At 30.8% G+C, this 27,944-nt stretch overlaps 1 protein-coding gene and 1 long non-coding RNA gene across 2 annotated transcripts; both read left to right on the top strand.

Annotated features, from left to right (window-relative positions):
* Nucleotides 1-12,186: 12,186 nt before the first annotated feature.
* Nucleotides 12,187-14,431, top strand: LOC143078384 (uncharacterized). Its single transcript, XR_012979205.1, has 3 exons — nt 12,187-12,420; nt 13,300-13,392; nt 14,071-14,431. It is a non-coding gene; the product is annotated as an uncharacterized LOC143078384 (long non-coding RNA).
* Nucleotides 14,432-21,774: 7,343 nt separating this feature from the next.
* LOC143080569 (uncharacterized) lies at nt 21,775-27,318 on the top strand. Its single transcript, XM_076256474.1, has 4 exons — nt 21,775-21,886; nt 22,620-23,255; nt 23,825-24,104; nt 24,969-27,318. Exons 1-4 carry the CDS (start codon nt 21,839-21,841, stop codon nt 25,307-25,309), a joined length of 1,305 nt encoding a protein of 434 aa, XP_076112589.1. The 5' UTR covers nt 21,775-21,838; the 3' UTR covers nt 25,310-27,318.
* Nucleotides 27,319-27,944: the final 626 nt, after the last annotated feature.

Below are 27,944 nucleotides of genomic sequence, written 5' to 3'. Positions count from 1 at the left end.
ATGTGTTGTTTTTATTTTACGCTTGTTCAGTTTAAATCTGGAATAATAAGCGTCATTTTTAGTTAAAACAATCCTTCGTTGTTGACATGCGCATGAATGACAAATGCATCTAATTTCATGTTGGACAATGTTTTTGTTTGTTTTGGCATTTTGGCAATTTTAGGAATTCCTATGATACTAACTGCTCACCTCTTATTTTGGAATGCAGATATTCTGTTGTACTGTTATTAACACATTAATGGTACCAGTTGTTTTGCACCAGATGCCGTTTCTACAATATTTAAAATATCTCTTAAATGATGCTGAAGAGTAAAATATTATAAAATCCTAAGGTTACCTCGATGATTTAGTTACATGTATTTTTGATAATCCTCAATTAATTGATAGCACTTGATTTTTGTCATTTTCATGGACTTTAAAATTGAGAAAAGAAATGGGGAATGTGTCAAAGCGACAACAACCCAACCATAGAGCAGAAAACAGTCGAAGACCACCATTTCCCTTTTTTGGTATTTGCTTTATAGTTCGGTATTTGTCTCACCCACTTTTATCAAGTATGTTCAACGTATTTATCCGAAAGGTCAGATTTTCATTAATGGTAATAGTAATAGTAATAGTCAACAATTTCATTTTAGACCTAACTGTATTGTTGTGCATTCTATGGCGTGTACAAAACACAATTTGAGTGATTTTCTAGAAAATATTGTTATGAAACTGACTTTCATAAAAATTATTCGAGCATTTACATAAAGATTTATGTGAATGAGTTACAGTTACTACATACTTTTAAATACTTGTGAACGGGTTCTTTATTCAGGTTACTTAAGAAAAGGTCATTGAAAGTTTGTAAATCTAAATTTGATTTTCCATTTCATTTATTGTTTAGAGAAGTGAATGAAATATATGCTTTATTTAACATTAATCGTAAAGTGGTAATGGAACTTGCACACTATATTGTGATTCTTGAACATTTATATTGCCATAGAGAGGCGAATTTAAAGATATACAAGGAACATTCAAATGTCGAAATATACTGATAACGCCATTGCTAAAAAGAAGTAATACGAATAGACAATTAACAGTACAGAAAACATGACAATTAATTTAAAAAGACTAAACAATATGAGTCCCATGTTATTAGACCAGAGGCTATCAGGGTAAAATTATGTCTTGCAAATACAATGATTTTCATAATTTGTTTGACTGGTGTGGCATATAAATTATAGGGAATCAATGATCGGAAATATGTTGCTTCTGTACATGTCTCTGGGTTTTTTTTATAATTATTGCTTCAAGGAGGATAAACAAAGAGTTATTTACTAATTCGGAGCACTTTAGTTCAACACGGTTTTGCATGTGTCTGTGCTGCTCAATCGTTTTTTTTTTTTTTTTTTTTTTTTTTTTTTTTTTCGTTCTGATAAAACGCCATAAAGTAAATTCATCGACAATATACACGACGTACAATTCACCTCAAGACTATGGCAGGACTGTTCTGCTGTGAAAAAATCCTTACGAACTGTTTTCTGTAGACAGAAACGACTGAACGACAAACATAAACAAAAACAATTAATTTGCTACATGCAGATATGTAGCAATTTTCATGTATATCCTTCCAGCGAAAATCTTCCATAATAATGTCCTGTGTAGCCATCTTGTCAGTGAGTGCTTACATTTGAAATTTCCATATGGATTTGCATTGCCGTTGATAAATGCATTACAGAAAAAGTCTTAAATTAGCAGTCAGCACTTTTTTGTGCTGACATGAATTATCATTGATAGGGTTATTTTTATAAATTACCTGTTTACAAAATTTTGAATTTTAGAAATACTAAGGCTTTTCTACCTCAGGAATAGATTACCTTAGCTGTATTTGGCAAAACTTTTAGGAACTTTAGTCCTTAATGCTCTTCAACTTCGTACTTTATTTGACCTTTTTAACTTTTTTGGATTCGAGCGTCACTGATGAGTCTTTTGTAGACGAAACGCGCGTCTGGCGTATATACAAAATTTAGTCCTGATATCTATGATGAGTTTATTTACAAAAATACACGTCTCTGATGATAATTCAAATTGGACAGTCCCTAGCTGAATGGCAAAGTCAAACGATCAAGCTCATCAAACGAATGAATTATACGTAACTGCCATATTCTTGACTGGTACAAGCATTTCCGTATGTTGAAAATTGTGGATAAACCCGGATTTTATACTTAGCTAAACCTCTCACCTGTATGACAGTAACATCAAACTCCATTATATTGCAGGAATCCCTTACCTTGTCGACGCACTTGGTTAATTACGTTTTTTAGATCACCAAACTTTTTTATTTGTTTGTTACCCTGATTTTGATCTTCTAAATCGGTTTATGAGATTCTACTAACAGTAGACCATCAGTGCTAAATTGTGAAGAATATTGGTTGCATTTCTAACCCTTGTATTCAACTTTTCTTTTTTACTCTTTTAATTTTACTCTTTTTTTATTGTATCTTTTGTACCTTTTATTTTCGAAAAAAAAAGTTGTCAATTTTTTTCTACGACTAAACTATCCTATTGCTCCATTGGCACCTGCCCTTTAATTTTTGGCTTATTCATCACACAATTACATGCTTTAGGATTGTATTCACCTAATTACATAAAAAGGTCATAATTTTTGTCTCTAGGGATATGCTTTGTCAAGAAGGATATGTTTGTCGTTTAGGATTTTGATAACCATTTAATTGGAAATTTTTTTTCATTTTGTGGTCGCAAAACTTATTACGATAGAACATGTTTCCTCACATAAGGCATTGTCTTGTCGAATTGATCGTATTAATTTGATATAATAGTTCTTATGGTGGAAAAAAATTAAAAAATAGCGTTAAAAGTATTAACAATTGAAAAATACCGAACACCCAGGTAGATGTGAATCTGACACCATCAAACAAGACATAACCAACTACAAGAAACGAATAGAAATCAACTGTCATATATCTGACTTGGTATTGTCCGACGACATAGGGAAATGACAGTTGTTGATAGGTTTCTTAATTTTGAATAAAATAGGTGAGCAACCCAATCAAACATAATAGGTTAATATGAAAATAATTGGAATCCAGCAGCTAAACTATGTAAACATAAAACCCAAACAGTCTGCAAAATGCAAACAAACATAGAAATAAATCTGCAATTCTGTATCTTAGTTCAAAATGAATATTGATAAAAATTGTCTGAGCAACACAAACATATAATTTGTTATTCCGATAATAATTGGGATCCAAAATTGTGAAAACATAAATCATATGTATACCACACAACTGACCAAAAATATTAAACAAACACAGATATAAATCTTTCAAAGCCGCATACAAAAATAAAACAGTACATTATAGAAAACGTATCGGTTGGGTTTTTTTTCCCATCTTTTAATGACATACAGGTATATACACTTTCCAGATAAAGAAAACAATTAGATAACATGTAAATACAAGGTTTAGAAAATTCAAATAACACTCTGAACACATAGTATCAGGAACGCCTGTATTTGTTTTGGTTGTATTTGTTCAGTTTTGTCTGTCATGAACACACTTAACTATTTCCCAATATCGATAGATATCGTCATGGTTGATTTACTTTGATTGTTTATCAACTCGTTTAACGCGCGCGTCTTGTAAATATTTCGTTATTTGAATAAGAGAAATAGTAGTATACCAATACTAAAAGCATCATGTTACCTAAAAATACGTTTCAAATGTTGTAACTAGAAATATTTATCTCTAGATTCTAAATTACAATCTTTATAGAGAAACTTAATGTTTTCTTGACAATTGGCAAGGAAAGTTATCAAACAACGTTCGAGCTAATAGAGTCACAATTCTATGTATTAGATTAAACCTATAATCATAATTCACGTTAACAGACAATAAGACATGGCTGATAGATTCAAAACAAGCGATCGCTGCGCACAAAAAACTTTCAAATTTCGAAATAATTGATAAGAATTATTTCGCCACCTTCAATATTTTTTTCTGAATGTTTCATGATTTTTCGTCAGTTTTGGATATTATATATAACGTGATTTATTTATTTTCTAAATGTTATGTTTTATAAAACCCTGCATTAAACACAAAACGAATGATATGTTCTTTTGTAGTTTGTTTAAAAAACCTACATTTTAAATATTTTCTATTTCAGTACAAAAACATTTATCAAAAATACAAAATGTACATTTTTTAGTAGTACAATATATCAGACATATTTTTTGTGGAATAAATAAATTCAAAACTTCCACCTGCTGTATATCATGGAATATTAAACAAAGACATTATTTTTTTTTCAATTCAGAGAATGGATCGGCGACAACTTCCATGCTGCTACTATGGTTTATCAATATTAATGTAAAATGTTACCAATTATACTACGTCGAAAACGATGGGTTGCAAATAATCCGGTTTTGTTGTCTTAAATATGTCTGTTCATTAGTTTTTCAAAAGGAACAGTGTATAAATCATAACTTTTCGTATATTCGAATGTCTATCAAGACTGCAAAAGCCATCTGATAAGTCAAGTCCTCCATAGAATTAGAAAAAAAATAAAACCATATAGAATAAAAGGTACCAAATACACATGATAAAATATTATTTCATTTATATTTACTTGGATTTTTTAGAAAGATTAATTCGGAAAAGATTTTAGATTATGCAATTGCAATAAAACAATACTTAAACAAAGAATATTGTAACAGAAATTTATTATTTAATCGGAAATCGTGTGATCAAATTCCTGTCATTTGGTGCATCGGCTTAATGTATCACATTTACATAAAAAAACTTACTGGTATTAGATTTGAGATGAAATAAATCTTCATTTTGTTTTTTCATATCATTAAATTGGATATATTTAGACCCTTATGATGTTTCTATGGATATTTTATTCGTATTTTATGCTTTATTATAGGAATCGTGATCTATACATCAACTGCAATTTAGTCATTCACAATAAATAAAAAAAAATCCAAAGCGTCATAGTATGCCGAGAACTTACTATGTGGATGATTTAAAATTGCCCGACGTACTTGATCGTCAAAAGGAATATATTTATGACTGGTTGGGATCTTTGGTGCGTTGCATATCTTTTTAATTCATAGTTATATCATGACTAAAATCAGCTGTTGGATTGAATAAAACAAATATTCACAGATTCCAGGTGTTTAACTTGTAACACTAGACACACGCTCTGATAAGAAGTAGACCTTGGGGATATGATCAGCCCACTAGTCAGTGAACATTTGAAGAGGGATGTTATTTGGCAGTTGTGTAATGATTTTGCTACGGAAAAGGTGAACCTAAATAGATTATGCTTATTGATTCAAGGTATCTTCTGTCCATATAGCTTATCACTCATTTAAGTATTTGTACATCATTGCATTCCAAATATTTAGACCCTCAGCGTTCCTAGTTACGGCGACATGTAAACAAGAAAACAGCTTCGAAGAAAGTTATTCGTAATATAACATTTTAGTTTTCTATGCTTGGCGCATATTTATAATATATTTTCATAAACTTCCAATAAAAATTTAGACATTTATAAAAAAAACATCGATACGAACTCCTTCAGCAAAAGCTTACATATAAAGATTATGGCCCTTCCTCTTAAATTCCTGTCAGTAATATTGATAGTTGTGAATTACAAATGTATAGGGAAAACCTTTTTAGTCGCGTATATCATTAATTATAAGATACATGTTTAAACGCGACACATTTTTGCGGCTGTTCCATGTCAGGAGCCTCTGGCCATTGTAAGTCTTGTATAGTTTTTAATTTCATTTCATTTATATAGTTAAGTATTACGTCTATTAACATTGAACTACTACATCGTTGTGTTATGGGTAAGCTGAAGCACGCCTTCGGGTGCGGTTTTTATCGCTGTGTTGAAAACCCATTGATAGTCTTTCCGCTGTTTTCTACTCGTTGGTCGGGTTGTTGTCTATTTGAGACATTTCCCATTTCCATTCTCAATTTTATTAATTATTGTTAGAAAATTGCACACCACACTAAAACAGTCCTACTGGCAAATATCTTAAATATTTACTTGCATGTATTTCCTATTAAGTACGGATCTAGTTTGACATATGGTTGATGTCCATTCAAAATGATTTCATCAAAAAATATAGTAATCTATGCATGGTTATTATTAAACAAATATTCACACGCGTACGCAATCTGAATTTTACGTGTCAGAAAATGAATAGGAACAAAAAAAATCAAAAAGATTAGTAAAAAATTTACTAGTATGGTTGAAAATTTTAGGGGTATTTTATCAAATAATCATAACAAGAAGTGTTTATGTTGAAACCAATCCATGTCTGGAAAATTGCGGTTGCATAATTTTAGGAAATGCTTCTATAATAAAATTTGTCAAGGAATTAAATAAAAAAAATTTGGGCCGATTTTCACTAGAATATAAATAATTTCCAATTTATGTAGATACATTTTCTAAAACATGTGAGATTTACATAATTATTATATATGTACAAAAGTACTTGCCAATATAATTCAGTACCGATGCACTAAGTACTCAACCTATTACAGCTGTGATATTGTCCTTAAATTGTTCTTCAAGAACAAAACAACATTCGGTAAGACCCTTTTTTACCTTTTGTCTTGATGAGTAATACCATGTTTTTGGCTCTCTTTTTTTGAGTGGTGAATCTTTTGCGTAACTGAATAAATATTCAAGAAAGTTAAGACATGACGATAAGAATAAATTACTATTTGTTGATTGATTGATTACAATGATATGTCAGCTTAAAAATAAGTAAAAAAAAATATAAAAAAATGTTGTTTTGGAGAAATAAAACTTTACGGACTGATTCGGGTTTGTTTGAACACGAAGTAATCACTAGCCAAGTAGTCAGCATTTTTGGGTTGATATAAATTATCATTTATATAATCATAATTATAAGCTAACTGTTTCCTAAATGTTTATGTTTTACGAGATACTATGGTTGTTCTTCCTCAGAAATAACTTACGTGAGCTGTCTTTTTCAAACCTGCATTTTCGGACATCAACACTCTTCATTGTACATGTCTTACCTTATTTTTTTTCTTTTCGATCGTCACTTATGGGTGTATTGTAATGAAAACTCGCAACTAGTGTATACAATCATAATACTGAAATTGATGATGATTTAATTTAATTGAGTAACAAACCAGAATGTTGTGTTACTAACGGCAAATGATAATGCGTGATCATTCCTATAATGTGCTGTTGTTGTTGTCTTTCTTGTTATTATGAGCGTAACTTTCTCATACATTTTAATCATTTTATTTTTTGTTACACGTCAAACATATCTCACTTTGTAAAAGTAAAGAGAAACATTTTGTCGAAAACAATGCTCATGCAGAATTAAGCAAGTTAAACACGCATAGCCTATACAACAAGCTGTTATATTGTTATCTGTTTACTTCATCTTAAACTTATGATTTTTATTAATTTTTTATAACTGGCTGTTAAAGATTCCCTTATTTGCCTTATCTATAGCATTTCGTTTTTAAGTCGATTACAAAACGTAAATCTCTACAAGATACAATGTCTTCAATTTGTTATTTGAATAATTCATTTGAACTGACATATCTGGTGAGCTTTTGAACTTGTTGTAATTAAGCAGAAGTTGTTTTCTTTTGTCCATTTTGGAATAACGTGCATGATTTAAGATGAAGATAACACTAAATGTTTCGTTAAGAATCATTCATTAGCACAAATACTATCAATTTATTAAACTATACAACAATTTTAAAAAGTTATTTTTATTCCTGTTTTAGACTCCATGATAATTATCATTGTATAAAGATACATAATACGAACTTCAGTTGCTATGCAAATGTTCCCTATTATATAATAGCATATAAAAGAACCATACATATTGAGAAAAACATGGCGTGAGAAAGAAATCCAACATGTACATTATCTTAATACCAATAAAGCAAATTTCAGGAACCACGTCAGCAAATTTAATGAAAACCCTGAAATAAGCACATTTTTAAGACAGAGTTTTTGTCTTTATTCATACGACAAATTATACCATTTGAAAAAAAACAACCTCGATTAGAAGGACGTCAGATTTCCATGGTTTTCATAATAAGTTATTCTTCTCATAATCTGTTGTAACGGTCGTTTAACCTTTTTTCTGCTTAAATTATTGAGACCCTGTTGTTATCCATTCGTTTGATGTGCTTAAGCTTTAGATTTTGCCATTTGATCAGGAACTTTCCGTTCGGTATTTTTGTTATTTCATTTTTTACAATAAGTTACCTAAGAATTACCTACAAAACTATATCTATATTTGTTTATTGTTAGAATCCCATTGTTGTGTTAAAACTGTACCTAAAAACTCAAACGGAGTTATGTAGTATAATTCTACGTAGTATATGGCAGAGCACTGTCCTAGCGATGTTGAATTAATCCCGAATATTTCGAGTTTCAGCAATGCCATATTTATAGCAAAAAAAGTAACAATTTGATGTGTTTAAGTTTCCTTTTTTCACTTAATTACAGATATTATAGGTTTATGTTATGAGGGCCTTCGAAAGTTTCTTATACTGTTAATACAATAAAAGGTGAAAGGTTACTAAGTAGTAGTAGAAATAGTTAACTTTGCATTACATGGTTAAGTCATATTCCAAAATTGTCTTCTCTCTATATTGTGATAATAAATATAAGATTGTCAAATGAATTAATGGAATATGTTTCCTACACTATAAATATATACCTGAACAGAGTATGTGATGCTATTTCTTTTTTAGTAATGCAGTGCTGATAAAAGAACTTTGATAGTTTAACTTTATCACAACCCTTTACAGAGTTCGGACAGAACTAGAACATATCATATTTCTGATACTTGACATTTTTTCTTTTAATCCTTTTAGCTATTTAGTGAAAATAATATTACATCGTCATGAAATTCGAATATTCTTTTGATATAATGACTTCTTAATTCTGAAAAAAAACTAGCCTGCCATATTGGTTGCTTTTTAAAAGCATTACCGGAAGCATATTACCATTTTTAGCATCATAAACTGTCAGGCCTGTTTATTCGAATGTCATATCACGCATTATCTACCAATTAAGTGTTTAAGTTAGGATACTTCAATTTCCGTTTAATAGAAAGAAGTTTAACCGATTTAATTTGCTATCTATTATCCTGAAAGAAAGTTTTACCAAAGATTATTTCTTTGTGAATTAGTTCTATCTTTTATTGTCATGATCGTGTCATGCAATATGACTATATTTTTATGGACTACGGAATGCAATCACACCGTCATTTGGGAAAGGAACGGTGATTCTCCCATGATTTTTTTTTAAAATTTTTACTAGATGAAATGTTACGTGTTCATTTGATTGCTGCTAACGTCTAAAAGTAGTTAAGTACCCCTCCCACGATATGTTAAATAACTCGTTTATTAAGTTTTACATAAATCAGTATGAATAAAGACAAAGTTTGAAATTAAGTATTAGTGTACCCATAATTCTCGAAATGTTAAAATAAATGTTGATTCATCGGTAAAAGATCATCGTCACAAGGCTGATAAAACAACTTTTTATCAAGTTTGAAGTAACATTGTTGAAATTTTCCGTGTTCATTGCAGTGAAGGAGGCTTAATATCTATTGAAATGGTTTCAATCACTAAAGACTTGCACTGTATATACACATGTACATATAACAGGAGCAAACGTCATCAAAATCAAAATCAAGGTTAATTAAGATACTCACAACTTCTTTTCTTGTGGCTCATTATGAGTTATAAATGTGTAATCAAAGGTGTATGGGATTTTCAACACCGAATGTTTTCTGAAGAAATGTCCTTTTACTCATTGCTATACCGAATGTTTAGCTTCCATTGCAAAGTAAATGTTGCCGTCTTCATCTTAGCAGAAGTAAAAAAAATAAGTTATTCTATATTACTAGAACTGAAGTATGATCGACTCTATGAACTTGATGTTGAATAAAACTGCATATTCACATGCGGAAAACAGTATATTCACTACGCAAAATTTTGCGTGTTTTTACAGGTAAATTTATTGTAAAATAGTTAGATGTACATATTGGTTTGGGGGTAAATAATTGTCATAACATATATTATATCTCACGGAATGTTGAATACAACACTACTGTCTTTATTGCCTTTCAAATATTAATTTTCAGTTTGGCTTTTGGCTTCAGTGAAAATCAGTTTTTTTTTTCAAAAGTCAATAAAACACCATATTTGTCTCCTCAAAAGACAGTAATTGTGTACCATTTCCCTTTTACTGTCTAAAACAGTATGCCTTTTATATTCCTCATTATAAAAATGAAAAGATTTTTTTTATTTCCATAATAGTAAATTAATACACGTATCAAGTCAGGAATTTGAAGATTTTTCGTTCGGAACTTTCATCGGTTGATAAAGTCTAACGTTTTATTTTGACTGTTTTTATGGAATTTTCCTTTTTTGATATACCTTATAGTTCAGTACTTTTGTTACATTCTTAACAATAAGGATCGGTTGTGAACTACGCTTGTTCGTATTTCCGTCTTTCTATGCATCAACCTTCAAGCGGCATCTGTATTAGCTGTATGTAAATCCCAGGTGAAGCGATATATAGAAGAGTTTGTGTTACTACATGTATGGTGAAGTTCATTTAGAGGGTTGCTGCTAAAAGGAAGCAAAGGAAAAGGTGATCACGTATGTTCAATCGTCATTACTCATTATACGGACATTGTGTATTTCTATTGGTCGTTGTAGACTAAGCCAATGTAAATTGTTAGTATTGGTTTATTTTGTTGATAAATTGAGACAATTATTTCTAATTATTTTATTTTGTATTCTTTTATCTTTTGTTTGTGTTTGTACTTATACATTTGATCGGTATCTTTAAGCTAAGATGTAACCTTGAACTTATGTCCTTTGTATCTATTTAGCAATTCTAATAAAACGTGTGAACAAATAAAGGATAATGCATATATTGAAGACATCATGCATCCTTTTAATCCGTTTGACTCATCACAAACACTTTAATTGGTGATGTTTACTTTGTCAAGTGAAGATAATGCAATCAAGTCCTCGCACCAATCCGATTTTCTTACAAATTAAAGGGAACATTAATTCTTCAAAGACATATACAAATTAGCAATTTTGTTTCAATAACTTGTGAATAACTTTTAACAAAGTAAAAATATCTACAGAACACCGTACAGTCTCCTAATTTGTGATGATGTCAAGTCAAGTCCTCAATTAAACACTTAAGGCCAGATTTAAATCAATATCACTATGACAAAACCCAATGAAACAAAAAAAAAATAACAACGATCATAGAAACACCAAGGAATGCTTTTGAAATAGTGAATTACATGTGTCAAGGGTTTAACATAATTTTAGTAAAAACAAAAGCTGACCCTATCATTTTGATAAAATTACTATTAAAATGTATTTCAGATAGAACAAAATTGAAATGTATAAATACAAAAAAATATTTTGAAATCTATTTTCAATCATTGAATGGACCGTACGAGATTTGTAAGTAGTAAATTGTTTTTTAAGATTGCAACTTTAAAGCACAATAATTCATAAGTTTGTCTCTTAAATTGCCAAAAAAAATGTTAAATTATCCAAGTTAACAAATATATGTTTGTTTTAATGATAAAAACATTATTTTGATAGGATGATTTTACCGGAATTCATTTACCATGTCATTAGTTTTCCATATTGTGTTTTTCTATTTTGTCATGGCGTTGTCAATTTTTTGGACTTGTGAAGTTGGATATTCCATTGGTAACTTTCGGCTCTTTTTGGTGTCTCTGCAACATCATACACGTATTGCAAATTATATTAATGACCGAAAATAACCATTGTGCAAAGTTTTTGGGCGAAAAAGGTATGAAAAAAGTTAAATTACAAAAACAACTGAACTCTGAGGAACATTCAAAATGGAAAGTCCCTAATCAATTGGCAAAATCAAATGATAAATTACATCAAACGAATGGACAACTAGCCTTACTACACAGAGTATTTTGCAAACACACTCGGCTGTGTAAACTAAATATAGTATAGCTAAATTTGTTTAAGGGTAAAGCTGTTGGTCATAACTAAGAATTATTGACAATATCAACAAATGACGGACGTTTGGCCGTTTATGCAGTGTTTCCCTTAATTCTAAATGTTTTAAGTCACAATCTAGTCTCGATCACCCAGACGCATTATGAATATAGCGTCTGGATTTTTGTGTCTTTGGATTTCGTTCATAGATGGCGTTTTAAAATTTGGTAATGACCTTGACCACATGTTCCCGGAAGGTAAAAACTTCAGGAATAAGGACGATAACATGCGGCAGTGGTTAACCAGAGTTGTGAGTTTCAGTGTAAAATGAAACGTTTAAACAGCATGGAAACTAGACAATTAACTTATCAAGGTTCATGCTTACGAATGTCTCTTTTAATAGGATAGGGAAAATGTAGTTTTTTACACATAACTCAGAAAGGGGGGGGGGGGTTGTTACAACCTACTGTTTTTGTACACCTTTATGTACAAAAACAGTAGGTTGTAACAACCAAGGATTAGTTTGCAAAATCCTTGTAACAACTAGTATCATAAAATAAAATGTAAAATGTTTGACAATTTGTATTAGGTATGTAGTTTTAAATATTTTACCTCATGCATCGATCACTGAAATCTTAGACTACTATAACACAGTAGTCTCAGCTGAAATCTCAATATAAAAAAAAAAACAAAACTACCACACATTTGACTCTTGAGCCTTGAGGTATACTGCAAATCACAAGGATACTTAGAATATAATTAATAAAGGATATTTAATATGACTAATCTGCAGTAAGCACCAAGAATTGATGCTTAAAGGTAAGTCCCTTCTTGTACTTAATGCAGATGAGTCAAACTCCTATTTTATTTAAAATATATTTTAAAAGTATATTTAAAGATTATAGATTCTGTGTCCAGCCAACAAAGATCATCAAGGGACGGTGCAAGAGAATATGAAATTCTTCTTACAATAAAACAATTTATCCTCATGCTATATATATAGATTATGCCATTTAGAATGCACTTAAAGTTAATGAAACTAACAATTAAACAAATACAGGATTACTGTTGTAACAATTGTTGATTGCCATAAAAGGCTGATTAGTATTGAGAATAAAATAAAAAATATGACCAACAGAATACAGTATATTATAACTATCTATAATCTATGTACATTGTAATCTATGTATAACGTATCTGCATTGAGTTGCATCTGAAATAGTAAAATACTGACATATAATATCTTTTCCAGGTCAATTATCTGTATTGAATGGCTGGAGAATACAAACCTAGTACAAATGTATATAGAGGAATGAAGAGGCCTCACATATAACATGGGGTCAAGGTGATAATGAATGTTATACTATACTACGAAATATATAAATGAACTAAAATTAAAAATCATACAAGACTATTAAAGGCAAGAGGCTCCTGACTTGGGACATGCGCAAAAATGCGTAAGGGTTAAACATGTTTTGCAAGATCTCAACCTATCCAGCTAGCCATTGTAGAAAAACAAAAACAATAGGCACAGTAAATCTCAGTTTAAAGAAGTCATATTTAGTCCTATGTCAGATACAGAATAGGAAAAAAAAAACTAAGCAAAATTACGATACATAAATTTACAAAGGACTACTAGCAGTTACTGTTCCTCAGACATATGTGAACTTAACTAAATGTCATACACTATATATGCTTTATCACTTTTTGACTTTTTTTTTTTTAGCATATGAAATATAATATTTTGAATATATTGTACCAATGTTTTTTTTAAGAATATTTTTTTTGTACCCTAATACCGGTAGGACATGAATTACCAATAAGAAAAATAATTTCTTTGGTTTTATTCCAATACAGATACATGTACATGAAGTCAGACTAAATGTTTTTGAACCTTGCATATCTACTTGAACTTGTTTCTTAGTTTTGCAAAATTACTTTATTCAGTAAAATTTCTAAACAAATGTATAGTTTTGTAGACATTGGTCTCATACATATTAAACTTGGGCAAATTATATTTCAGCAAAAGGCTTTGCCATCCAATACATGTATTTCATCTCGGAAGAAAAAGAACAACAGTCCTGATGATGGTGACAGGTCAAATTAATCTAACAGGTAACACATACATGACATATTGTTTTAAGGCTTTTCCATTTAAACATACACGCATGCATATTGGGACCAGGGAAGACACTTAGAGATCCAAAGTTACAATGTGGGGTGGGGTTAATTGCAATAAAAATGTTAGTGAAATTTTCAATTGGCTTCTATCAGTTGATTATTGATTGACTTTATTAACTTAATATTTCTGTAATAATTGTACATGTAATAACAATTAGCCACTCCATGATAACCATTACCAAAAATGTTGTATAGTCTGATTATAACCAAAGAATTTACTTTGCTTTTCAGAAACTAGTGAAGAAATCAAGAAGAGTAGACACCATTTGACCAACTGTGCTTACAATACTTGTGCAATAGTTGTAATTGATGTCCATATTACATTGTAGTATCATATGATAATACATTACAGCATCCACAGAATTATCATCTTGGTCGTCAATGCCTCTCATTTCTTGATAAATTGCATTTGTTATTTTGGTTGTATGATTTTCTAAAAAGACTTTTTTGTTATTATAGGAGTAGAATGTTGAAAAAAACAAATGACAAAGATCATTGTTGAATGAAGTGCAAGTACTTTTTTAAAGTTTTAAATAGACAATTAGTAAGGTGTTTGAGCGATTTAAAATAGATATTTCTTATTTGTTTCCAGTACATTAATAAGCACTTTATCACACAATCAGTGGCAGATCCAGAAATTTTCATAAGTTGGGGCCCACTGACTGCCTAAGAGGGGGTCCGGCCCACTCCAGACATGCTTCAGTGATTCCCTATATAATCAACCAATTTTTTTTCCAGAAAAGGGGAGGCCTGGCCCCCCTCTAAATCCGCCTATGACAATACCATGAAAATAAATTTGCTGTAGCTATTTGTTGTATTTCGTTTTGTTTATTTCTGACATAAAATCCCCTTAAAAAGATACAATTTGAAACTAGAAACACTTATCCTAAAAATTGCATTTTAATATTAAAACCGAAGAGAATGAAGAAAGCACTATCAAGTGTACCTTAATATGATTCTGAAAAATAATCATTACATTGAATGCTTATAATTATCAGAATAATGAGATATGGTATGATTGCCACTGAGATTTATATCCACCAGAGTTCAAATATTGTGCATTCAATTTGTAGGTCACCTTTTAACCTTAGACAATGACCAAAATCCATAGCCTATAGTAAGCTTTAAAAGACTCTTAACATGGCAAGAAAAAACCAAGTGTTTATCTAACTGATATTTCTAAATTACTGAATGTTCAATTGTTATGATGGAGAAAATAAGTGGCATTACTGGTTATCATGTTTCTGTTATGGACACAAAGACCATCTAGGAGTTTTCCAAATGCCTACTTTGGACATTCAAACAACAAGTAGGAATAAAAGAATCTACTTTAGTGTTGAATATATTAAATTGAGAATAGAGATGGGGAATGTGTCAAAGAGACCACTAAGGAGAAGAAAACAGCAAAAGGACATCAATGTGTCTTCATCACAGCGAAGAAAATCCAGCTCACTCAGGCAGGCTTTAGCTAGACTCTAAACAAAATGTGTACTAGTTCAGTGTAAAATATGTCATACAAAACTTCAAAACATATACATGAACTAAAATTGAAAATCCTACAAGGCTATATAACATGTATAAAATAAGAAGATGAGTATAAAAAAAATGTGGTATAATTTCCAATGAGACAACTCTCCACAAGAGACCAAATGATGCAGAAATTAAACGACTATAGGTTACTGTACAGCCTTCAACAATGAGCAAAACCCATACAACATAATACCAATATACAGTTGTATAAAGATGAAGGAAAAACAAACATCAACAAACGACAACCACTGAATTAGAGGCTGTTGCCTTGGGACAGGCACATACATACATTTGTACATACATACAGAATGTGGTTTGGTTAAACATGTTAGCGATATCCCAACCCTCCTCCTAACCTAAGACAGTGGTGTAACAGTACAACATAAGAACGAACAATAACAAGGTGCTCCGCAGGGCGCAGCTTTATACGACCCCAGTGGTTGAACCCTGAACAGTTAGGGCAAATTTGGTCACAATATACAAGCTTGATTCTGTCTGAATTTGGATTGTGATCAAATTTTTGACATAATATAGGTTTTTGTCACAAATTAATGTGGTGAAAGATCTAACAAATCTATTGCACAAAACTGTGCAATTGAAGATTTCTTCTTGAAACTTTTCAAAATTCGAAATTTTAAAAATTAAAAAAAAAAAGAAGCCCTTCAAAAAGTGGTAAACAAAAAATCCCCCCCCCCCAACTTTTTGAAACCCCTTTGGAGCAATAACCCTTAAACTCAATCCTGTGCTTTCCATTGCAGTATTGAACCTTGTAGTACAATTTCAGAGAGATCCATACACTTAAACGCAAGTTATTGTCATGATTGTTTGGAAACTAGAAACATGCTTCTTTTTGGCCCTTTTTTGGCCCCTAATTCCTACATATTTTTTTGGCAATTAACCCAAAACTTAATCCCAGCCTCCCCTTTGTTATATGGTACATTGTGGTACAATTTCAGAGAGATCCATACAATTACACCTAAGTTATTGTCTTGAAACTAGAAAAATGCATGTTTGGAAGAACCCTCCAAATGAGGGCAAGGGGTCATTTTACAGTTGATGAAACGAAAAAAAAGAAAATTAAGGTTTTTAACTTAAGAGGGGGAAAATTCATTATATTTGAAACAGCTTTTTCAAAAAGAGGCCTATAGGGTTCCATTATTTTTAATAATAAAAACAAAAGATATAAATCCAAGCCTATTATAAAACTCATGGACATGTTTTGAACTTATACCAGATAGATGTAAATAGTTCTTACAATGCCAATGGGAAACATTTCTTCAAATAATATATAGACAATGATTGAAAATGTTTTTTGTTTTTTAGATTGCAGTATAAAGACAATAATAGTGCATTGACTTGACATATCAACGATATAAGGAAGAGGCTTAGAAACGGGGAAATGCGAGGCTGTGCAGAGCATTTTCCCCGTTTCGGGCCGAATCCTTATATCGTTGATATGTCAAGTTAATGCACTATTATTGTCTTTATACTGCAATCTAAAAAAAAAAACATTTTCAATTGTTGTTAAGTGTGTTAATGTTATTTATTTGATTTAAATATTGGGAAAAATCCCCCTTTAAAAAGGCCTCATATCACACAGGCAGAGAAATTTACAACACGATGAAATGTACATCATTACCTTTTGAAAACCGCTATCAATGGTGAATGAATTCGTTTGTTTACAGACTAAAATTTCAACAATAAACATAAAACATAATGATTTATAAGTTTCAAACAAAATATATTAATAAGTGAAATATGTTTTCCCAAAAATTGTAAAAGAAACAAGTTTGAGTCGTTAAACGCATCGTTGTTTACATTGGAAACAAGAACAGGGTGAAGAGGTAGTATGAATAATTAAATATAATTTCGACAATTTCTATTTAAATATTCATGAGGAAAAGTGATATCAGGTCAGTGACTGTATATGACATAGAAATATACGGTCAACGCATTTTGACCGCTCAAATAGAACGAGTGCAGTATAAAAATATATATATGCTCATTTGACATAAATTTTGTACTAAAAAGTGGCTTTTACAACAACAACAAAATTAATCACTTGAAATGTATTACTCATAAAAGGGATAGTCATGCAATTGAGGGGTTGTTCCGAACCTGTTGGAGGCAATGTCTTTTTAATATAATAATTAAATTAAAATTATTTTGAAACTCAGATCACAGGCGTTTGTCACAAACCCTGTGCTCAGATGTTCAACTTCAATAAATTTATGTTGCGCGACTTTACTGTTTTTGTTTAAACCTATCAACTTGTAATAATAACCTACTATTTACCTACTGCCTTTTGACAACACATTAATTACACCATGACCCTTTAACACGTATATGCTAGCTGCATGTTGATGTTCTTTGGTTGAAGTCGATAAAAAAACAAGCTGCCATTTTGGATGTTGTGGGTCAAAATATCATTTCGGATACTATCGTTACTTTTCATAGGGTCTACGAATAATCCAAATTGTTCCGTTTCTGCGACAGAAATCTGACATAAGATTTTTTACCATTACGAAAACCCAGACGTTTGATTTGTAAAATTCAGGCGTCTGGGTAATCGAGACTAGTCACAATCCTGATAATGTGAACGTCCAATGAGACAAAATATAAAAACATAAATATTGATGTCTGGCAGATCCGAAATCAAAGGATACTAAAGTGGCCTAATCGTGTATTCTCCTTTACAAAATGCATTATAATACCAACGTTTTAATAATGTTTTGATTTTTGATCAATTCGATGACAATCCTTCCTAAAAAAAGATTAACTTGAAAAGAATTTAGGCCTGATTTGATTTGAATATGTTTATAATATTGGACCAACAAACCAACATGATATTGTTGCAAATATGTTAAATATAAAGACTTTTATTTTCTTTCTAGCTAGGCTTACTATTAATGTAATGTGTTATATGTTGATTAATATCAATAATCGTTGATCGGAAATTAAATTAGGAAGATAATATAAAAAAAAAGATTAGATCTGAAACTTCCTTGTTTCTTAATTGTGAAGCAGAGATGAATTTCGTGGTCACTGCACGATTAAATCTTACGCTCCTAATCCTTTCAAAAGTGTGAATGAATGCCATATAATTGCTTGTTTATAGCCACCAAAGTATATATAGTAATAATTATATTTTCTACATGATCTCGTCAATCATTGTCGGATTAGCAGGTTCTTTAGTTTAGTATATTATTTTACAACACAGCCATACTTATCTTTAGATATTACAATACCACAAGTAAATGTCAGCGATATTAAACAAAAAAGAATATTCGCCTACATTGTCGTGCTAGGTATAACTTTAATCCTGGCAACAAAATGAAGTGTACAATTCCTTAGGAATGCAGTTCTTGAAATGTCAACATTTAAATGCTTTAAATTGACGTCTATTTCTAAGTTTGTTGTCGTCTATGAAATTTAATTGGTAACGTGTTGCAAAACGCATCAAAAGATGGCCTTACGTCTTTTTAATGACTTTCATGTTGACCTTAATGTATTTATGAGACCATTCATATTTTTAATTAAATATAAAGATCTCGAAAACAATAAAACTATGTCTGATCAGTATCGTGTGAAAAATTAATTAAACTGTCATTTCACGAAATATGTTACTTGTATTATTATTGATTGATTGACTGTTTTAAACGCAAGTTTTTATTAATGGCGGATGCAGTAGTGCCCGGAGAAAACCACCGACACGCGAAAAGAAAACTGCAATCTTAGTCAATTAAGATTTGAGTCGAGTGCACCTTCACGAGCGGGGTTCAAACTCACAACCTCAGTGTTGACTGGTGATTACAGTAGTAGTATTAGATAGACCATTTGATACGACGAATAATATATATATATATATATATATATATATATATATATATATATATATATATATATATATATAATTATATCACTGTGCCTGCGATCCTGTGCTAGGGATAATTTGTGTAAGTTATGCATCTTCAATTGGAACTATTTGAAAAGGGTATTCTTCATAAATATGATACTTTTGAACTTTCATTGACAAACTGTTCGGTCATAAAATGTCATTATATTGTTAAACTACATGTATTCATTATTTTATCGAAATCATTTTATTTGCAATATTTGTACGCCAAAGTAATTTCATTTAAGAATTGAATGCTTCTTTTCGTAACTTCATTGGGGTGTAAAAGCGTTGACCGAAGTACATTTTGTATGAAGCGCGGAAGCGCTTCATTTTAAAAATGTGCGCACGGTCAACGCTTTTACAACCCTATGAAGTTACAAAAAGAAGCATTCAATACTTATAATCACATTTTTTAGCTATGATCATGAAAACACGAATTTTATAATTGTTTTATTTAATTCACCTGTGCACTTTATTGTGGGACCATTGTTGTCACTGGTTCAGACGTACTAATAAATATAGTTATTTCTGTGACTGTATCTTACATTAATTTGTAGGATCCTTTACTATAGATAATTTAGCTGATCTGTAAAAATAACATATTCATGCCTTATATATATCTTGTACTGTAGTACGACGCTAGATTAAAACTGACGTTGAAAGGTAACATCAGGCCACCGAAAGATTCATTTTAAGGCCTAGGTGGTCGTGTGGTCTAGCGCGCCGGTTACCGTGCAGTGCAGGCGTTTCATGTCTCGATATCTCAGTAGCATGGGTTCGAATCCCGGCCAGGGAAGAACAAATAATTTGAGAAAGCAAATTTACAGATCTAACATTGTTGGGTTGATGTTTATACGAGTTGTATATACAGAATATACACAGTCATGTATCACCATCACTGCTGGTGATCCGATGGATAAATCTGCTGAAGAGTTGTTACTGGTTCAGACGTACTTATGTACAACTCGTTTAAACATAAACCCAACAATGTTAGATCTGTAAATTTGCTTTTGAAAATTTTTTGTTCTTCCATCACCGGGATTCGAACCCATGCTACTGAGATATCGTGACACCAAATCGCCTGCACTGTATCCGGGGCCGGTTTCACGAAGCTATCCTAAGACCTGTCATAAGATATGTCTTAGGACATGTCTTATGATCCTCTTATGACTATCCTAGGACATATCTCAGACCTCGCCTCGAAGCTGTCTTAGGATGATCTTAACAAGATATCCTAAACCTATCGCAAGTTCTTTAAATTTTAAAATAGATTTAAGGAAAAACATGGTTTTACAGAAAATTCATATTGACCATCCACAATAACTTGTGGTCATCCGATATTCGATACTTCAGTACTTTTAATGCTTGGATTGATAACTTTTTTTAATCAAATATCGAGTTTGAATTTGTCCCGGTTAACACAGCGTTGCCAGAATGAATTAATCTAATATTAGGATCACCTCTTTTTTCATCTTACTTCTGCATGTTTGTATTTAAAAAAGTAAACATTTTCTGCATATTTTCATCATTGTCATTTCTGCATGATGTTATTGTGAGGTATTGCACACAACATTGTCTACATTATAAACCTATTTAATTAGTCGTGTTCACACACAAGTGAAATGCTCGTGACGCAACTCTGGAAGAAAAAATACAAACAAATCCCGTTTCGATCCCTTTCCCTTTAAACAAGCATAGACTGTTCATAATGTATTGCCACCCGGGTTTACATAGCGTAGTGTCATACGAATATAGCCTCTGCAAGATGCATTGCTTTCTTATTTATATGATATAAAAAAAAATAAGGAGATATGATATGACTGCCACCCACCACTGGTCGAATGATGTCAATGTAAACAATTACTATAAACAACCATCCTGTTTCTACCATAATTTCAAATGACTTAGTTGTAAGTTAATTCAGAGTTTGGACAAAACATTACTTATCTGTCATGATTGAAATAAACATTATGTTTCTTGAATGGCTGACTAAGGTTACCTATTAGACATGATACATCTGAACAAAATATTTGGGGGGTGCACCATTTTTTTTATGTAGAGTAAGTCATTTATAAATAAAAAAATAGCATAAAATTTCATCTTTCTTTTGCAGAATTCATTTTTACCAGATGTATTATACATCCAAGCGGATAACTGTTTTCGTGAAAATAAAAACAGATATATGCTTGCTTTTTGTGAGCTGCTGGTCAGAACAAATGTCTTCAAAGAGGTGAGATATAAGGCTAAATCTTTCATTTCATTTTCATGGCGTTGTAAGTTTATTTTCGATTTATAAGTTTGACTGTCCTCGGGTATCTTTTTTCCCTCTTTTGGGTATAAAGAGATAAACTTTACAAATGAAGCACATCAGTAACACATGTATATTTCAAGACTTCCACAAGGTACGGTATTCAGACACATTCCCAATGACAAAAGCCCTACATTAATTTTCCATAATTTTAGGAGCAAATAATATTCCAAAACAATCACAAAACTTATTTTCTTCTTTATTATTTTTGACAGTGATGTTTATTTTGTTCAACCGCTAGGTTAATGTTAAAAATTGCCAAAAAGAAACATGTAAAACATATCTGACTGACAAAACTACAAACAGTGGCAGCCATAAACTGAAATGTGGATAAATGTTCAATACAGATCAAAATCTGAGAGCGAAAAAAGCTTGTTTCCGGGTTTGCTGATGAAATACAATAAATGAATATAAACAAAACTAGGCAGGTGACAAAATACAGCTATGATTTTGCTTGTTGTCTTATATCAGGTATGAAATTACATGAAATGGTCAGATTGTTGGCATTCCCATAATATCCCATCATTATTTTCCATTCATAATGACATTTATTTTTATACATGGATATACTAGTATACAAAATATTGCCATGTTTTATTACTTTATTTAAGAGAATTGTAAATTATCTAATATATATGTAACTTTCTCATTGCAGGTCCATCTTAGTTTTTTGTATGTGGGTCATACCCATGAAGACATTGATGCGGCATTTAGTCGCGTTTCAGAAAAACTCAGGAAAACAGAAGCAGAAACTCTGGTAGGATTGATTGATTTGCTTCCTAATTCAAAGCAGACAGGTGGATTGTATGATATAAAAGGATGGTTGGAGAAGCACATCAATCCAATTAAAGGTCACACAGTTCCATTACATTTTAAATTTTCTTTGGATGCAACTGGGAAAATATGTGTTCAATATAAAGGAAACAATCATCGTCCATGGAAACAATTGAAAAACACACTGTTAAAGAAAATTCCACCTGGCATTCCTTCAATATCAGTTCCTGATAACTTTAATAAAAAATTTAATTTTGATGCATTGGAGAAAAACATAGAAAGGAGTAAATATTTATTTTCGGACATACTTCAAAATACTCAATATAGATGGTGGAAAAGATACATTACTTTTTTGAGAGAAACATCAGAGAATGAAAATAAGCAAATATTATATGCAAAAAAAGATGCCAGGTGGTTATTACCTCTCCTACCAAAGAGCACACTCCATTCTCAAGAAGAATACCTACTGCCGCAAGAAATACAGGAAATGGTAGATCGGGAAATAGATGACCCAGAGGTAAGTCTCATTTTAAATTCTTAAACATTGTGGATAAATAGAAGGTAACCATTGATAACAAAGATAACAAGAAAAAGTGCAATATATATAGATTCCTACACTGCAACAAGTGTATTACAATATTTCTCCACTTGAGACAGTTAAATTTTATTATTTAAAGCGTGAGGCTAAAAATGCCAAGCATTTTAAATAATTAAATTTAACTGTCAAGAGTGGAGAAATATCGTAATACACAAATTATAGTGTCGGAATCTGTTTCTCTGATAACATTAATCATTCTTTTTCAAAGATTTTCAGAAATTTGTGTTCTTTATATGCGACGTCATCAGGCAAGTTCACCTTTTTCATGATGTCATAATTAAATTTTGACTGATCATTTGCCGAGAACTGATTTTTCACTACTGAGGAGAAATATTTTTCTCACACCAGTCAGGAAATATGAAAATAGCACAAAAATTAGAGAAAAAAGCATTCTAAATGGTGATGCCTATTATATAGTTAACTATCAATTAAATGATTGCAAACATTTTAATTATTAAACAAACATGTTTTTTTATTTTTTGTGTTAGGTGGAAATGCCAGAAGAAAAGAAAAAGAAAAAGACAAACCCAAATTCACAAGTAAGACGGAGATCAACAACCCAAAATGGCCCATCAGACTCATCTGGGAAGAAAAAATCACAAAAAACCTCCAGTAAGGATAAAACCAAGAAAAACAGTGCTGCTAAAGTTAACAAAAATGGTGGAAAGAAACCAACACTTCAGCAAAGGAAAAACCTTTCTAAATCAAAAAGAAGTGGAAAAACAAGAGCAGCTCAAAGAAAGACAAATGTTAATGCAAAACATTCTGGTAGGTCTATTCTTTCTTTAATTTTATATTATAATCTGATTTTTATATGCCCGTTTAAATTTTATTTTAGTGATATTTAGTTTTTTTGAAGAAAAAAAAGAGGGGGGGGTTTCATATGTCCCTCCGTATCTCAAAAACAATATATGGTTATTGCTTAAAACTTTCGCAGAAACTATTTATGATTATTGCTTAAAACTTTCACACAAGACAACGGACATATCATGCATTCATGGCGCAGCTGTTCATTCTTTCTTACAATCAACTTTTACTTAATATTTTGAGAGACTGAACTGCAGCCATCTGGTTGAGTTCGATCCCTCAATAAATGTCCTCTATACTGTCATTTACTCACCATAGAAAACTTTTGTAATGATACTTCAAAGAAACTGGTCCCTAATGCAAATTCACACTTTATTGGACACCTAAAATGCAGGTTTACCCAATACATTCTACATGTACAAACAAAATTCATGTAAATTGATAACCCTCGAAATCTACAGTTGTTGTTATTGTACAAAAGAGGCACAAAAGATACCAGAGGGACAGTCAAACTCATAGATTGAAAATAAACTGACAACCTAAAACTAGGGGTGATCTCAGGTGCTCCGGAAGGGTAAGTTGATCCTGCTCCAGATGTTGCTTATGTTATTACAAATCCCATAAATCGTCTAATTCGGTAGGTTATGCTTGGTTTCATGACTGTGTTATTAATGATTCGATCCATTAGCTGAACAAAAGAGGACTGATTATATAAGTTTAAAAAAAAAATTGTATTTTTGAATTTTGGTATTAGCTAAATTCATGCTTTTGATACATCTTTATTTGGCCAGAGAAAATAATTCTGTGGTACTTTACTTTTTTCAGATAAAAAGAAAAGGCAACAAAGAACCAGAAACATAGTACATTCTTATGTGTACTATTACCAGAGAACTGAAGGAGGAGACAAACTAAAAAATTTCTTGGAACTACTTTTGATTTTTGAACTTATTATATTTTTTTGTGGATATTGTATTGCAATGCATTTATCTATTGTAGAATTATTATCTGTGTTCAATGAATTGATCAGATTACATCTTGAAATGACTTTACATAGTCCCGTTAAGTCTGTTATTATTGGAGAAATTAATTGCTGTGTTGCACAATGTGCAAAACCGGCTAATAGCATGGTGATGTTAAGGAGTCTGGTTAGTGGTTGTAGTGCATAATGTAACAATTAGTTTCTTTTTTGTTATATCACTTTCTCTTAGTCTCCAACCCTCTATGTTAAAAAATGTAAGATGTATGTGCTAGCCAGTTATAATTAATTGAATTTACTTCAGCTTTCAACAAGTCTAACATGAGTTCATAGACACATAGTATCATGTATGTAATACTTGTTTTTAATGTACTTCATTTTTACTAAATTTCTTCAACAATCTTAAATGACTTACTTTTGTTGCAATAAAAGTTGATCATGATTTGTAAGTAAATAATATCTTTTTATGCCCCACCTACGATAGTAGAGGGGCATTATGTTTTCTGGTCTGTGGCTCCGTTCGTCCGTCCGACAATACATGTAAAACTGTAAAATGCAATGCCTTTCTGTAATAAAGGTGATAATTTCTTCCAAACAGTGCTGGAAATTGTTCTCATTTATTTTCTTTTGGCTATTTTTTATGAATTTCTTAAGAAATTTCTTTCAAGACGTGATAGAGCATTTAAATAAAAGGAAGTTGAATAACATTTCATACTTAGACAATTTTTTTTTAAGCTAAATTAAATAAGAGAAAATGCAGCAGTGGAAAGATTATCTTTTTTTAAATTTAAGGAAAATTTCTTACATTTTTATAAAAGTAATTGGAAGAAATTTCTTCCAAGGAGTAACTTTAAATGAATTGAACTATCTGTGTTGAACAAATGAACAATAATTGTTTTAGATTTATGAGTTTGACTGTCCCTATGGTATCTTTCGTCCCTCTTTTATAACATATTACATATTTCTATATTTGTTGGAACAAATTTTGAATAATTTGATGATACTTTTTTTAACAAAATAAACTTATTTTTTCCATATGGCTGTAAATTTTTTCCTAAAATTATCAGTGGCAAATTGTAGTAGAAAAAAAAATCAAAATCTAAGGGCTGTAAAGTGTAAATACTTGGAAGAAATTTCTTCCAACCAGTATCAGTGACAAAAAATTATTATAACAAAATAAAATGATTTTTTTTTCTTGTGGCTGTAAATACTTGGAAGAAATTTCTTCCAACCTGAGTGACAAAAATTTATTAGAATAAAATAAAATGATTTTTTTTTCCTGTGGCTGTAAATACTTGGAAGAAATTTCTTCCAACCTGAGTGACAAAAATTTATTAGAATAAAATAAAATGATTTTTTTTTCCTGTGGCTGTAAATACTTGGAAGAAATTTCTTCCAACCAGTATCAGTGACAAAAAATTATTAGAACAAAATAAAATGATTTTTTTTCTTGTGCCTGTAATTACATGGATGAAATTTCTTCCAACCAGTATCAGTGACAAAAAATTATTATAACAAAATAAAATGATTTTTTTTTTCTTGTGGCTGTAAATACTTGGAAGAAATTTCTTCCAACCTGAGTGACAAAAATTTATTAGAATAAAATAAAATGATTTTTTTTCCTGTGGCTGTAAATACTTGGAAGAAATTTCTTCCAACCAGTATCAGTGACAAAAAATTAGAACAAAATAAAATGATTTTTTTTCTTGTATCTGTAATTACTTGGAAGAAATTTCTTCCAACCAGTATCAGTGACAAAAAATTATTAGAACAAAATAAAATGATTTTTTTTCTTGTGGCTGTAAATACTTGGAAGAAATTTCTTCCAAGGAGGAACATCAAATGAAGTGAACTATCTATGTTGAACAAATTGAAAATAATTTGTAAATATATTATGTTTCTATATTTGTTGGAAGAAATTTCTTCCAACTTGAGAGAGGATACAAAATGAAGTTAGCAGCTGAGTTTATTAACTATTATTGTATACCCTATTGAAAACGAAATAATGTTTTTTATTTGTTGGAAGAAATTTCTTCCAAAGAGACGGGAATTTTTTATGAACAAAATGTATGGAATAAATTATTGCTTTCCATTTTATTAATTTAAAGGTTACTGTTTCTTCAATTCATTGTGATTGAAATGTTTTGTAAAATATGAATGTAAATTTAATATATATATCCAATAAAATTGTCATATTAATGGTGTTATTTTTCCATGTGTTCCCTTTGCCAGAGAAGAAATTTCTTCTAACATTTTTTTTTTTACAAAAAATACCTATCAAAAGCAGAGTTTTAGCATATGAATTTGCAAAATTCGGTATATTCGCCAAAACAGCAAATTTCGACCTCTAAAAAGGACATTCTTGGATTTTCCTTTTTTATTTTGGACTCTCTTCATTGTAGAATAAGAAAAAATAATATGTAGTCTATAAAAGACTCCAACATGAAAATGCGTAAAATTTCAAAGGAGGAAATAAACGGCCTCATTTATGACAAAAATATTTTCATACGAAAAACAAATACCATGTTGTGAAGTGACAGACATGAACCAAAGTGACTTACAACAAATAAACCACAGGCTTCTAAATTCTAGTTTAATCATGAACTAGGTGAAAGCATATAGAGCTGACCGCATGCGAGATCCTCATGGATAATCACTGGTCGTTAGACATCCCTTGCTGTAGACATTGGTTAAATTTCAAAAAAGAAATCTTTAAAATGCTTTCGAATGTAATAGTCCTAACTCTTTTCACCTCTCATTCCACTAAATATTGAAATGCAGTTACAAATGATCACATAACTTTCCTGACCTCTTTTCTTTAACCG

The sequence above is a fragment of the Mytilus galloprovincialis genome, chromosome 6 (assembly GCF_965363235.1).
Source record: "Mytilus galloprovincialis chromosome 6, xbMytGall1.hap1.1, whole genome shotgun sequence".
NCBI classification, from domain to species: domain Eukaryota; kingdom Metazoa; phylum Mollusca; class Bivalvia; order Mytilida; family Mytilidae; genus Mytilus; species Mytilus galloprovincialis.
The sequence above is the reverse complement of the archived record's forward strand: the minus strand, read 5'-3'. Positions and strand labels throughout refer to the sequence as shown.

What these genes read in the sequence shown, in the direction of transcription:
- LOC143080569 (XM_076256474.1), top strand. Translation starts at nt 21,839, where the DNA reads ATGCTTGCTTTTTGTGAGCTGCTGGTCAGAACAAATGTCTTCAAAGAG. An exon ending in GAACAAATGTCTTCAAAGAG is followed by an intron (nt 21,887 to 22,619) that starts GTGAGATATAAG and finishes TTCTCATTGCAG; the next exon opens with GTCCATCTTAGTTTTTTGTA. An exon ending in TGTTAATGCAAAACATTCTG is followed by an intron (nt 24,105 to 24,968) that starts GTAGGTCTATTC and finishes TACTTTTTTCAG; the next exon opens with ATAAAAAGAAAAGGCAACAA.